We start from the raw sequence: 13,675 nt of genomic DNA on the forward strand, positions 1-13,675 counted from the left end.
TGAAATTATAGCATAGGCTTTGAATTGCTCCCTATTTAGAATTAAAACTCATCTCCTTTTTATGTGTGTTCACTCTTCCAGCAGACACCATAGATGAAGCTGTATGGAGAAGTCCCCTCGGCTCACAGGGAGCTCTGCAGTAGGATGCATGTTTGAATCTGGATGCTCACACAGATGACTTCCCTCCTCTGCTTTATCATCCTGTCGAGTCTGGCAGCCTCATCCCAAATGGGTGAGTCTATGTAACCTTGATTGGAAATATCAGGGTGTTCGTTTCAAGGTACTTGGAATATTTATTACTGTGTGAACTAGGTTTGGAGGAGGTTTTCTTCAGTCCTGAGGACCAGACAGCCAGAGAAGGAGAGGGAGTTTTCTTCCAGTGTGTGTCGGGTGAAAGTTCAGCTCCTGCAAGCATCACTTGGCTCAAAGATGAGAGGCCGGTCACAAGAGGACGACAGATTCAGGTGAGCAATGGCTGAGCTTTAGACTCATCCATTCAATTAGTTTAAGCTGCATACTCTGAAGGCAAACCAACACACCTTTGTGATTGCATGCTTTATATTTGTTTTAGATTAACCTGGAAACTATTGTTGTATTTGTTGTGTTTTAAATCTTGCATGTCTGGTATAGACAATTTGTCCATTTGCTTTCATTTTGTCAATTTGTACAAGAGTCCATGTTTTGAGCCTGCTTAGCAGCATTACTTTCCTTGCTGCTGTCCTAATTATTCAGCATCTAATACAGACACAAATGTGAATTTGGGAGCTAATTCTCCCGGAAGGACCTTTTAGTCTATTAGCTGGTATTTTAACATCACGGGTCCAGTCTTGACCAAGAACCTCTGGATGTGTTCCACATTTAAGAAACCCAAGGACACCAGCTTCCAATCTGTTCCCTCTAGCAGTGGAGTGATACACTAAGTAGCACTCTCCAACATCCTTTAACATGGCTTTTATTTCAATCCAAACCATTTTCATGACGTGATACCTTTTTAAGCAAATAAAACAAATGTTTAATTTTGTACTCAGGGTGAATATGGAGGTGGTAACCAGAAGAAGACTACGGGTACTCTGCATCTTTTCAACATAACATTAGAGGACGATGGGATATACATTTGTGTCACTCACAATCCTTCACTACACGTCAGCAAGAAGAGCAGGCCTGCTAAGCTAACAGTGCTTGGTGAGTTTGTGTACATTATTATATTTGGAGTCTTAAGACAGGTCATTGTCTCTCAAAGATTAACATGACCACATATGTAACTCAGTTCTTGTGGATTGGTATTCCAACTGTTAACTATTCTAATTTTTTATAGACTTATTTTGGGGCTTTATGTGACTTTATTGGTCAAACAGGACAGTAAATAGAGTTGGAAATTGGGGAAAGACAGAGTAGGGATTGACATGCAGGTAAGGAGCCACATGTCTGATTTGAACCTGTGGATCATCTGTTTAGAGCACAAGCCTCTGTTGGGGGCGTGCAAACTAACCACTCGACCACTGGCACACCAAAACTGTTATTTTTTCATGAAATCTTGCTACATCTATCACTGATACTTCCCTCTCATCAATTTCAGTCAGATTTTAAAATTGAGTATTTAGCAAATCGATAGTATCACAGGAATGCTGCCAAATATATCTTAAAACCCAACTGGAGCAAGAGTAACTATCTATCCCCTAATAAAGAAATGCTATTCTACTTTTTTTTAGAACATATAGTTTTTCTTTAAAAATGTACTGACATGCATTTTAGTAGTGGGGGTTATGTCTCACAGTGTCAGTACTCTTCCTTTCAGGGATCCTTCGACGGCTCCAAATCATTCAGGGCCCCGAAAACACAACTGTTGCTATGGGGACAGAGGTGTTGATGCGCTGCACTGTTCATGGCTTCCCTGTTCCCATGGTGCAATGGTTCAAAGACGGCTTCCTCCTGACCAACTGCTCGTCCTCGTTCAACCTCCAGAACAATGGACAGCTGCTCACATTCAGGTGCAACGCGGCATGGGAAAAGAGGAATATTAATTCTTTATTGTTTTCAATTTTGGGGCAGATTTTAATGATAAAACAAGAACTATGCATCAAGAAATGAAACTACACATGTAGTTTGTATAAGTTCATTATCGACATTGTTGGAGGATTAAAAAAAAGTGATTTTATAGACCTGCAAGGCAGAATTGAAAGTCTCACTTTTTCACTGTTTCTCACTGTTTTCAGAAATGTGACCAAAGAGGACGGGGGCTGGTATCACTGTGAAGCATCTAATGGGAAAGAGTCCATCAGGTCGCAGACAGCCTTTCTACTCCCAGCTGGTAATGTGTGCTAACATTTGCAGTAAACTACGCTTATTAAAAGAACTTAAAATTACTTGCTAAAGACTTACAAGACAATGACCTTTTTTAATGGTTTTAAAAATGTTTAAAAACATCAACCAAATTTTCCAATGTTGGTTGATGTTTAGAGTCTCATTCACACAACATGACTTTTGCTGCTCAGTGAGAATCTCTAAAAACGGGAACATAAACAGGACAACACACACACTCTCACTCACATATTGTACCTTGTGTTCCCAGAGATGGACTGGAGTTTCGTCAAGCAGCCAAAAAACCTGACCATAAAGAGAGGAGAAAATGTTACGGTCACCTGCAGGCCACCGTACAGCAGACCTGCAGCTCAGGTGTCCTGGTTCAAAAACAACAAACTTTTTACTCCAACACACCGTGCGACCGTGCTGCCCAGTGGAGACCTCTTCTTCAACAGGTGTGTGTATGCGAGTGTGAATTTATTCAATTGGGAGTGTATGTGTTTTATTTTTGTGTGTATCCTTAGAAACAGGATCATTGAGGTGTTATCGAGAATAGTTGTGGTTTTATTTTTTCTCTGCAGGGTATAATTTGCTGAATTTGATTTACACCTATAAAGTACTTCATGTTCAACGTTTTAATCCGTGTTAAAATCTAAACATTAAACTACATGCATGACATTAGTGGTCTGTAAATCCTTTATTATCTTACTTTAGTGAGCCTGCACAAAATTCAAGGTTTTCTACGACTGTGTGTGTCTTATCATTTTCTTCAGTGTCCAAGAGTACGACAGTGGGAGCTACTTCTGCAGGGCCTCAAACATTCAGCTTCAAAGATTTCTCACCTCAAGAAGAGCCACATTAACTGTGCTAAGTATGACTCTCCGCCAGACATACAATTCACTTTTGTTCCCATAGTCACTTAAAATGTTGCCTTATCTCTGTTTTTTTTTTGTGCTGTTCTGTCTCGTCTTTTCCCGGCAGCCCCTCCATCAGTGAAAGTGTGGCCTCAGGTGTTAGCTGTGCCTGTGGGTGCTCGGGTGGTGCTGGAGTGTCAGGTGTCAGGTCACCCTCTCCCCTCCATCAGATGGGTGAAGAGAGGTCACTCCAAGGAGACTGGGGGTCGGATTTCTTTGGGGTAAGTTCATTTGTGATGACTTTCATTTATAAGAAAAGATGTTTGACATAATTGTATTCCTTTTGACCCCTTCATTTGTATAATTTACATGTTTCACACACAGACTGAGAAATGCCACTCTTTACATCCAGTCAGCACGGAGCTACGACGAGGGAGTGTATGTGTGTGAGGCCTCCAATTCACTGGGCCGAATCAGCAGCACATCAACACTGAGAGTCGCTGGTAATATTTAATAGTATAACTGCAAAGTAAAGTACAACCTGCTTCTTTAATCATTAGTTAAGGTCAAGGTCAAGTCAGAACCATCTCCATGGCAAAAATATGACTTTTTAGGCATAAAGTTAACCCCAAATATCATGCAATCCCTGAGATAAGAGTTCTCATTGCTACCCAATAGGGTAACTGAAATGTCTTTGTTATAACAATATGAGCACATGCAATAAACACAAATTAAAAGTCTAGTTGAAAAATAAACAGGAAAAATTATTCTTGTTTTTAAAAAACTGATTCTTTCTCACTCATATGATGCTGTCATATGAAGCTCAAGCTACCCTCCAATATAGGTGCCATTTCAGAGGTGAAAAACAAATAAAAATGTAGATTAATTTTGGATTCAGGAGGGACATGTTTCAAACATGGGTATTGTGTAAAAGAGGAAGAACAGCAGTTACAGTAAACAAAAAACAGAGTTAATTCTACATTGCACTCTTGAGTTTTTGGTTATTTATTGCACTTCCCATTGTTATCACAATATGAAACAGTGTTATCACACATCGGGTATTTATTCTTATATCGAGTATGCCTACTACTCAGTACAGTCTGTGTTCAGATGCAAAGTCTGAACACACAGTTATATCGGCTTCAGTTGGAATTCACCTCATGAAGCTGCACTATGATATAGTCTCAGGAGCAGAAATAACTGCACAGCAATCCACTATTGCACCATCAATAGTCAGTAATCATATACTTTGATATAAGACACATAGCTTAAGAGTTCACAAGAAATGTAAAGTGGGAACTAGGGTCGTGCCAAAAATGACGACGGTTTTGAACTATAACTGTAAAGCAGTGTTGAGCATTTAAGATATTTACATCTGTTCAAGTTAAACACCTTCCTCCACAATATACAATACAAACTTCTGGACTTCAAAAACCTTAACAACAAAGTGCATTTCGTTGTTGGAAAAGCTTCCTATATGTAACTTAATTATTCTATTCCTACAAGTTGGTACTATTAATATATTGTTTTCTGTATTCTTGCACATAAAGTGTCTTTTATGCCTTTAATGCAGTCAGAGTATGACTGCACTTTCCTCTTTCCTCCTCCCAGTGAGTCCCATCATAGTGACCTTTGCAGCTCAAGTGAGCTGCAGGGTCGGCGCATCAGCGGTTCTGCCCTGCAGTGCTGTCGGGATCATGCCCATAACATATACCTGGACAAGGGGGGCAGGAGAGACATATTTACCCATCAGCCCCACTAAAGATAGACACATTGGTGGTAAGTTCAAAATGTGATTGGAGGCATTTATTCAATCAATCTTTTCACCAGGTTCTTATTATAAGTTGATGATGAATAGAATCCTTGGAAAAAGATAGAACGATAAATTGAACCTTCTACCAAAATCTAAACAAGGTTTTTGAAAATATTAAGTTTCTGTTTTTTGCATTGATATCTTGTGTCTCTTGTAGAAGATGGCGCTCTGCATTTTTCCAATGTGCAGTATTCTGATGCAGGGGAATATTTCTGCACTGCTGAGAATCGAGCAGGACGACATCAGAGACGCTTTGTCCTTAGTGTCACAGGTACATTAACGTCTACTCATTTCCCCTATAAAGGCAGAGTGAAATAAAGATACCAGTATAGCGTGTGTAGTCATGGGCTGTTATGATTTGGGGTACAACACACTTGTTCACCTCAAGTATGTAAAGATATTACAAGATGCACAAGTTTCTTTTCTAGCTGACCCTTTGTCATACTGTTCTCTGTCCAAAGCTGAACATCGTCCGGCTGATAGAAGCAAGCAGGCAACACTGGTTTTGTCTGCTGTGAGTAATGAAGTTGTGAGATCTCTGCTCTGAGTTTTCTGTGGTGACCAATCAGTGTGCAGACTATATGTATTGTTTTTATGTGTGGATTTTGTTGGGCAGTTGTGAATCTGTTTGATTTTACTCTTTGCAGCTTTATGTGGTGACCTTTCATTCTCAATTTGTAACAACACCGCTCTGATATTTGTGGCCTATTTCCTGCTTTGTCTCTGGCATGTTAAGTGTTTTCCCTGTCTTCCAACTAAGAGTGCATTGTTTATACTTCTAGAGCACCAACACTAGCAAAGAGCCAATGGTCTCCTTTTCCAGGGACTCTGTGGCTGGACAGCACGTTCAGACAACACAACATCCACATGTACAGATACAGCATGAAGAGGCCACATGTAAGCGCTTAATGAAGTACTTTATTACTACCTTGAATAATGTGTGTTTTGAAAGATTAGAAATAGAAAGACAAACCTGCTAGTCACCCAATTTTTTATTTGACAAGAAAATGAATGTGTATGTGATTTGTATGATCTCAATGGTCCCACAAGAAGCAGATACGGAGGCTGACTCGAATCTGTTGCATTTATGCTTCGCTGTGAGAAAACAAAAAGAGAATCATTAAAAAGTCAGAATGAGAAAATGTCTGGAGAGAAACAATTAAAATTGTCTTAGCTTTAGCAAGAATTGAAGGATAAGTTTTAACTATTTGTTTTATGTCAATAATAGCATGCTAAAGTTAAATCTAAAGGCCTAAAGGCAGCCATGTTTACAATTGCTTGAACACACTGAGAGCAGCTCAGTTTCCTTGTAGACTTGTTACTCTTGTAGTGAGAAGTGAAATAGGGTAAAACACTTGAAATTGTGTTATTTAAAGGAATTTTACCTTGTTGTTTTTTCTAACACTTTCTCCAGGCTCCTCGTCAGATTGTGGTGCTACAACAAATAAAGCTATGACATTTTTAAGGGGAGCAGTGGCAGAGTTAAAGATGTCACCAGAGTCACTTGGTCATCTTTTACAGCAACAACGGATTCAGCCAACAACGCTGCCAACTCAGCCCTTAGTCACTCAAATGCAGCCACCAATGTTACCTCCTCCTCCCCATCCAAACTTTCAGTCAGTGGATCTACTCTCCCATCTGCTCGTGACTAGCAATCCTCTTTTAATTCCAAATAGTGAACCACCGATAACAAGCAGCTCGACATCAGTAGACACCAGGGAAGTTTTGGGTACTACCCTTCAGTATGTACACAGTGAAGGTCAATCCCATGAGACATTTACATCATCAAATGTACAATTTCAGAATCAAGTCAGTGATGAATTGTTAGTGGAGTCTGTTTCTAAGGGGTTGGATATCCATGTTGTTGGTCTATCCAGTCAAATCACAAGGCCCATCACAGAGACCTCCGCTTCTACACTTCCATCAAAGCTTTCCGTCAGTGGACCCTTTGGCTTTCATAGTTCAAAGTTGATTACATATTCACCGTCTCCAAAACAGAGTCTCGTAACGCAAACTAGGACGACCCACATCAGTTCAGTCGCACCGTCTTCTGCTTTATATGTTGAATCACAACAGTCTCAGACTCAGCCAGACCGGGTGGTTCCAGAGGGTCAATTTCATCAAATTTACCATGAGCCAAGCTCAATCCAGATTTCTCAAACGAATCTCAAAAACACGTGGCAACTTATACGTCAGAAAACCCAACCTTCAGCAACCATCTCAAAAGTAGATCAATCAACATTTCCACAAAGTTTTCTCCCAAAGTTTCAACTGGAGTTATCGACAATTAAGCATTATTTCCCTTTCAAACAAACTCCTCCGTCTACAGTCACAAAGCCTCAAATATCCCAAATCCATAGCAAACCTTCGTCCGTATTGCTTAAACCAACTTCAACAATATCAACACTTTCTCAAACCCAACATCAATCATCTCAAACACAAAATCCACTGCTCCACTCGCAAGCTCCCCAATCACAGACAGAAACTTCTCCAATCCAACACAAAGACCTTCTCATAATCCAGCCCTCTATCTCAATCACCCATCCTCCTGATCAAACCTCGAATCCTTCAATACTGGACCCTGAGATTCCTCCTCTACATCAAGTCAATATGTCCGATCAGATGCATCTAAATACGAGCAGGCAAGGTGAACCAGATCAATCAGCTAAATCCAGAAATGAGACCAAGCTGACAGAGTGGCTCAAAAGAAATACCTCCCAATCACCAATGACCAGCAATGATCCAAGGTAGGTAGCATAGAAAGATGGTGGAGTGGTGGACGTTGTGAATGGAATATTGTAAATTTAACTTTTCCTGTTTCACACTCAAGAGTAACCCAGCAGTCACCATCATGGCTGCCTGTGCTGGAGAAACATGACATCCCCATCGTGGTGGGAGTGGGCGTCTCTTTGGCCTTCATCTTTATCACTGTTACCTTCTATTCAGTGGTCCAGAAGAATGAACCAGCACCAACATGTCGAGCAGGTCAGAGAGCCTCGGTCACATCAAAAGTCCGCAAAGCTAGTTCAACATTCTGAGAACTTATTCCACAAGGAACACTTTTACATTTGGGGGAATAAGCTTAATTATGATTGTTCAGAGAGTTTGATGGAAGAGAATTGAGACCACTCTCATGTCTGTTTGTTAAAGGGGAACACAATTCAGATTGGCCCGTTTGGTTACAATTGCACATGTGAAACAGAATTTATTAAAGCCTTTGTAAGATGGTTCTGAAAAAGACTGAATTGAATAGGGATGCCTTTTTAGGACCTTAAAAATGTGAACAAAACCACCTGTAACAAGATTGACTATTAACATATTGTGATTTTAAATGCCTGTAATCGCTGCCACAGGGTAGGTGTTAGACAAGATGATTTCCTGCTGCTCAAACAGTTTTTTTACACTTTACGTAGCAAACTCACAAAAAGGTTTAAACAAGAGGCCATGTAAAAAATTAATTCAACAGCTGGTTAGCATAGTTTGGCTCTGTCTAAAAGAAACAAAAGCCGTCAATAAACAACCCTAAAGCTCACAAGAGTGGTATCAATCTTCTGTCCAACTGAATGTGAATAAAGAATATTTACTAAAATGTAAAACTATTCCTTTAGAACCAACTAATGTGTCGTTGACAGCTCAGCGGAATCTAGGTGTCCCCATAAGACACACTGAACGTCGAGCCGCAGGACGAACTTACGAAAACAGGCAAATACACTTTGATGAAAATATGAACTAGACAATTTATATCTTCACCTCTCTGTCAGAGGTACAGAAAAAAAAAACAGTGTGTTTTTTTCTTTCACAGAGCTTTTGAAGACGATGACTGTGTGGCTGTGATTGAGCAGAGCCCCAACACAGCAGACACACAAGCCCGACCTCAAGGACCCAGCTTGGTCACAGTGCAAATGGAGCCCACATTTGAGGATATTCTGGAGGACACACCACCCACTCTGGACAACCACTCAGTCTGTGTAGAGACTTACCCTGAGCCTATTCTTGGCACAAAGGTTTGATAATACAGAAACACATGACAGGATACAATTATTGTCCATATATATTTTTAGTTTTAGATTTGGGGACTTTTTTGTGCTCTTAGCAGATGGGGGGGGGGGGGGGGGGGGTGACAAGATAGCACTTGGACTGCACAGATGTAAGGCAGTTTATCCAACACTTTGTAAAAGTTACAAATGTGAAAAACTGAAGAGAAATGTCACCATCATGGCTGCCTGTGCTGGAGAAACATGACATCCCCATCGTGGTGGGAGTGGGCGTCTCTTTGGCCTTCATCTTCATCACTGTTACATTCTATTCAGTGGTCCAAAGGCGGCTGTGGCTCAGTTGGTAGAGTCATCACCTCTCAACCGGAAGGTTGAGGGTTCAATCCCCATGTCCGATGTGTCCTTGGGCAAGACACTTAACCCTGAATTGCTCCCGCTGCTTCGGTGGCGGTGTATGAATGGATTAGTGTTGTACTTACTCTCTGATGCACTTTGGATAAAAGCGTCTGCTTGTAGAATTGTAGAAATGTACAGTACCACTACTGGACGATTTGTAGCCATTTAGGCAGAATGATATTCAAGCAATAATTCAACATAGACATAATAAAGGTAAAACTTACACAGCATTGTTGGTTGGGTAAAACAGCTAAATACAATGTCTTTGTATTTATCAGCTACCTTTGCTAATTAGATTCAATGTTGCACATCCAATTCTGTTAACAGGTCTTGAGTAGTATTGTTGAAAACTAAAAAAAAACTGTTAATAGTCTTGTTGGTCTACAAAGTGAGTCACATGACATCTTCTAAATTATCTTTAGTGATGTCATTTGAGTCAGCATTGGTAACACGTTGAGACGTACAATATGGCTCAAAGTTACATTGGACACCATTAATACTGAAAACCCAAACAAACATCTCAATGATGGATTGGTTACGATGCACTATGGGTAATGCAGGCTTCACAAGTTTGATACTTTGGTTTATTCCCCTTTTTGAGTACCATAATTAGAGAAAGAAAATCTAAAATCAAATGATTGCTGTCAGGATATCTTTATTTCCGCAAAATGACCTTGCATGGTTATCAGTTCTTAAGTCATTAGATGTTAAGATAGCTTCTAGCATGTTACAGTCTATAATGTTGTCATTGGTCAAAAGTTGGTGGTCTGCAGGCTAAATAAATTTAGCCAAATGAACATCAAATCAAGCGGCATGCCATGATGTCTGTTCCGACACTAGGGACTTAAATGAAGGAGGATGCTACAAAGCTAAAGCTAAAAAAAACCAAGCCCATTTAGAGATATTGCATGTTGTTATTGTATTATGTTGGGTTGCTACTCTAGGTTCAAGGTTATTCAAAGAATAATTCACTTATCTGTATTGTATAAGAAATGGAGGGCTTAGCTCTGCTGGCCAATTCATACCAACTGTCAATGACTCCAAGAATTCTGTTGATTGTTTTGGTTTGTGAACATTAAGTTGGCATTCACAGCTGCTTTCCTCTCCATGTCAGATTGATCCCTCTCTGGAGGAGGAGAAAGGCTGCAGTATGTCCCATCCCAGCATTCAGCTGCAGTGTGCAGAGGAATGGACCAGTAACAGAGGAGACAACCACAGCCCATGTCAGGATGCTTTACCTCCTCCATCTTCCTTACCCTCTCGTTCAGTTTCCCCGTCTCCATCGTCCAGACCTGAGGCAGGCCTGCGCTCCTCATTAACCCTGCAAAGCTTGGAGTCATGTGGAGCACCCATCCACCACAGCCTCAGCATCTCACATGGAAACCCTCCGCTGCTCCTCTCTCACAACGTCTCCTTGGGCCTCACTACAGTTGCAGTGGATGTCCATTTTTACCCAGCAGCCACTGCTTCAATGGCAGTAGGCACTAGTACACATATCAATTCAGTGTCTAATTCGACTTCAGTGGCGGCACCCCTGTTTGGTCCAACATTAGGTAACAGTCAGGAGAATGACCAATCAACTGCCAGATTTTGTAAGTAAGTAGCTAACTACCGATAAAAGCATCAAGAGCTATACACGACAAACCATCTCCCTCTGTAAGTGAATAGCTGTAGACATACTAAGGACAATGTGCATCCTAATGTGCAAAAGTATCTTTTAATGAAGCATCCAATAATTTAGGAAATGCACTTATTGAATCAAAAATCTAATTTTGGCATTTGACTGGATCACTTAAAAGCACATTGTAGTGACAAAGTGCTGTTCAACCAAAAAGATTAAAACTAAGAATGATTTAATAAACTGACCACATCTTATAGAAATATGAATACAGCAGAAATCACACCACTACTATTATATTGCTCTGCTAATTATATGATCCACAAGCTTAAAATGAATTTATGTATGCATGAGTTCATGATAAATCAATCTACAAGAAGTGAATAGTGAAAGAATGACATGGGGAATTTTTTTTACATTTATAAAAGTAAGAGACATTACAAATTATAAGTAATAACATTTTGTTTTCTATTACACTGTGTTTAAAAATGGTGGCTGTGTCTGAAGTCAGTTAGCTCAGCGCTGAAGGACTGGGCAGGGGGAAACAGATGACCTGATATCAGTTAAAGTTTACCTGTAAACTTGTCTTATACATTATTTATCATCCTGTTAAATCTGTACAAAAACAGAAATGTAAAAATTAGGATTTTGTGGTTTCAGAAGGAATGTTTCTGTAGAATATTTTCTTGCAAATTTTCCTTTTTTCTTTTTTCTGATAACATAGCGTTTTTACTGCTCATGTCTTTTCATCAAGATATTTAATAATTTGCAAAACACTCACTGGTTTTGCAGATTGAACATTTTACTTTTATTAATTACTGAGCTTTGGAAGTCCTGGTGAGGTTTTTTACTCTGAACACAGATAGGCTTGCTGTCTTCATCTGCATCCAGTCTTTATGCTAAGCTAGGAAAATCATCTCCTGGTTTAAGACACAAGTGGTATTGAGCTGAACCTCTAAAAAAGAAAGCAAATAAAAGGGTAGTGGGGCTGACTGTAAATTAGCGTCCACATTTTTTTCTATGTATTTCATAGCTTTAGCACAGCACTTTTTGTGTAACCTTCTGCGAGTACATTCACTGTGACATTATATATTAACTGTAGTAACAGGCTGCTACTGTACAAAGCTTCAAGTCTTGGTTTCTACCTGTTGTATTTTTTACATTTCTTTATTTTGATACTTAAATAGAAATAATCTGTATCATCCTGATTCATCCTGATTGTTTTATTGATTATTGGTTAGTACATTAATACCTTTTTGTGTTTTAAAGTTTATATTCTTTAGTGAAACAGCCAAGGATATTTTACTATGTCACCAAAGTTTGCATTTTTTGTGTGTTTAGGTAACCTGCTCATTCTTTTATATCAAGCAACCTGACTGTTACACATTTTTGATACTAAAGGAGGCAAAGAGGGGCTGTATCAATAAACAATAAGACAATACAGCTGAAGTCTAAAGTGATTTGTTTCATTGTTTGTGATAGCTGTTGCTGGTTAACAATATTTTCAAGCTAGATCATTTCTTCAGTCCAGAAGATGAAGATACTTTGTTTTAAAGATTTCTGTAGCTGTGTCTCATAAAAGGCCATGAATCCAACCATGTGCTCCAAACTTAAGCACACCATGTTGTCTTTTTTATGATCAATGAGGTTACATTGTAACTTGTGTTGTTGGTTTTTTTTTAGTTATTATATCTTAATTTTTAAAGAAAAACTACATTTTGATTGGCAATGCTCTTGTCTGGCCTCTTTTTTGATTACTCTCTTCTCCTTCTACATCATTTTTGGTCCATTCACCTCTGCCATGATGACAGTGCTGAAAATCTACCCAACTCCAGAAGTGGGAGATGTTTGCCAGGACTGGAGGAGAGCGAACTCTTGTGATAAAATTTACAACAGTTTTGAAGCCATGACAGACTCAAAGAGTCAAACATTCCTTTCCAGCTCACTATCTTTTCAAATATAACCCTTAAATGTTTGGAGATATTGTTCTCTGACAATGGAGGACGATGCTATCACTTTCTGGAATCAAGAAATAGAAGAAGAAGAATTTATACTTTATTGATCCCGTGAGGGGAAATTTGTTTTTACACTCTGTCTAGTAAACATGCTACACAAACATGAACTGAAATACACACACATGCACAAACAGGATCCTGTGGACATGCACTAATGGAGAGGTCTCAGAGTGAGGGGGCTGCCCACGGCGGGCGCTCCTGGGCTTGTGGGGGGGGGGGGGGGGGTTAGGTGCCTTGCTCAAGGGCACCTCGGCAGTGCTCAGGAAGAGGCCTGGCACCTCTCCAGCTACCAGACCAATTTCCGGACTTGGTCCGTGCCGGGACTTGAACCGGCGACCTTCCGATTCCCAACACAAGTCCCTACAGACTGAGCTACTGCCGCCCATAAATACACAATCAGGCCTCAATTATTCTAGATTATAAAGATCTAAAGTAAAATTCATCATGTTTAAACATTGATTCTTTATAGTATGCAATTATCTCAATAGTTTTGAGACATTCAAAACTAAAGGGCTTTTTTTCTCAGTAGACATTTTGTCTTGTCATGGGAGAAAGATGATGCTAATGACACCTGAGATGTGCTTTATTTAGGTGTCCCATAAGCTGTGACACCATGAGAAGGAGCCAAATAACATGAAGCTAAAATTGCTAAATGGAATTCAGCCTTCAGTAATTTTATAATT

The 13,675-nt window shown here is 39.7% G+C and overlaps 1 protein-coding gene across 1 annotated transcript; it reads left to right on the forward strand.

The window, feature by feature from the left end:
* Window positions 1-228: 228 nt before the first annotated feature.
* On the forward strand, window positions 229-4,951 carry LOC132974783 (protogenin A-like). Its single transcript, XM_061039058.1, has 9 exons — window positions 229-464; window positions 1,029-1,182; window positions 1,796-1,988; window positions 2,214-2,308; window positions 2,570-2,756; window positions 3,075-3,172; window positions 3,283-3,436; window positions 3,540-3,658; window positions 4,767-4,951. The coding sequence occupies exons 3-9, from the start codon at window positions 1,849-1,851 to the stop codon at window positions 4,949-4,951; spliced, it is 978 nt and encodes a 325-aa protein (XP_060895041.1). The 5' UTR covers window positions 229-464; window positions 1,029-1,182; window positions 1,796-1,848.
* Window positions 4,952-13,675: the final 8,724 nt, after the last annotated feature.

This window comes from Labrus mixtus, chromosome 5, assembly GCF_963584025.1.
Source record: "Labrus mixtus chromosome 5, fLabMix1.1, whole genome shotgun sequence".
NCBI lineage: Eukaryota > Metazoa > Chordata > Actinopteri > Labriformes > Labridae > Labrus > Labrus mixtus.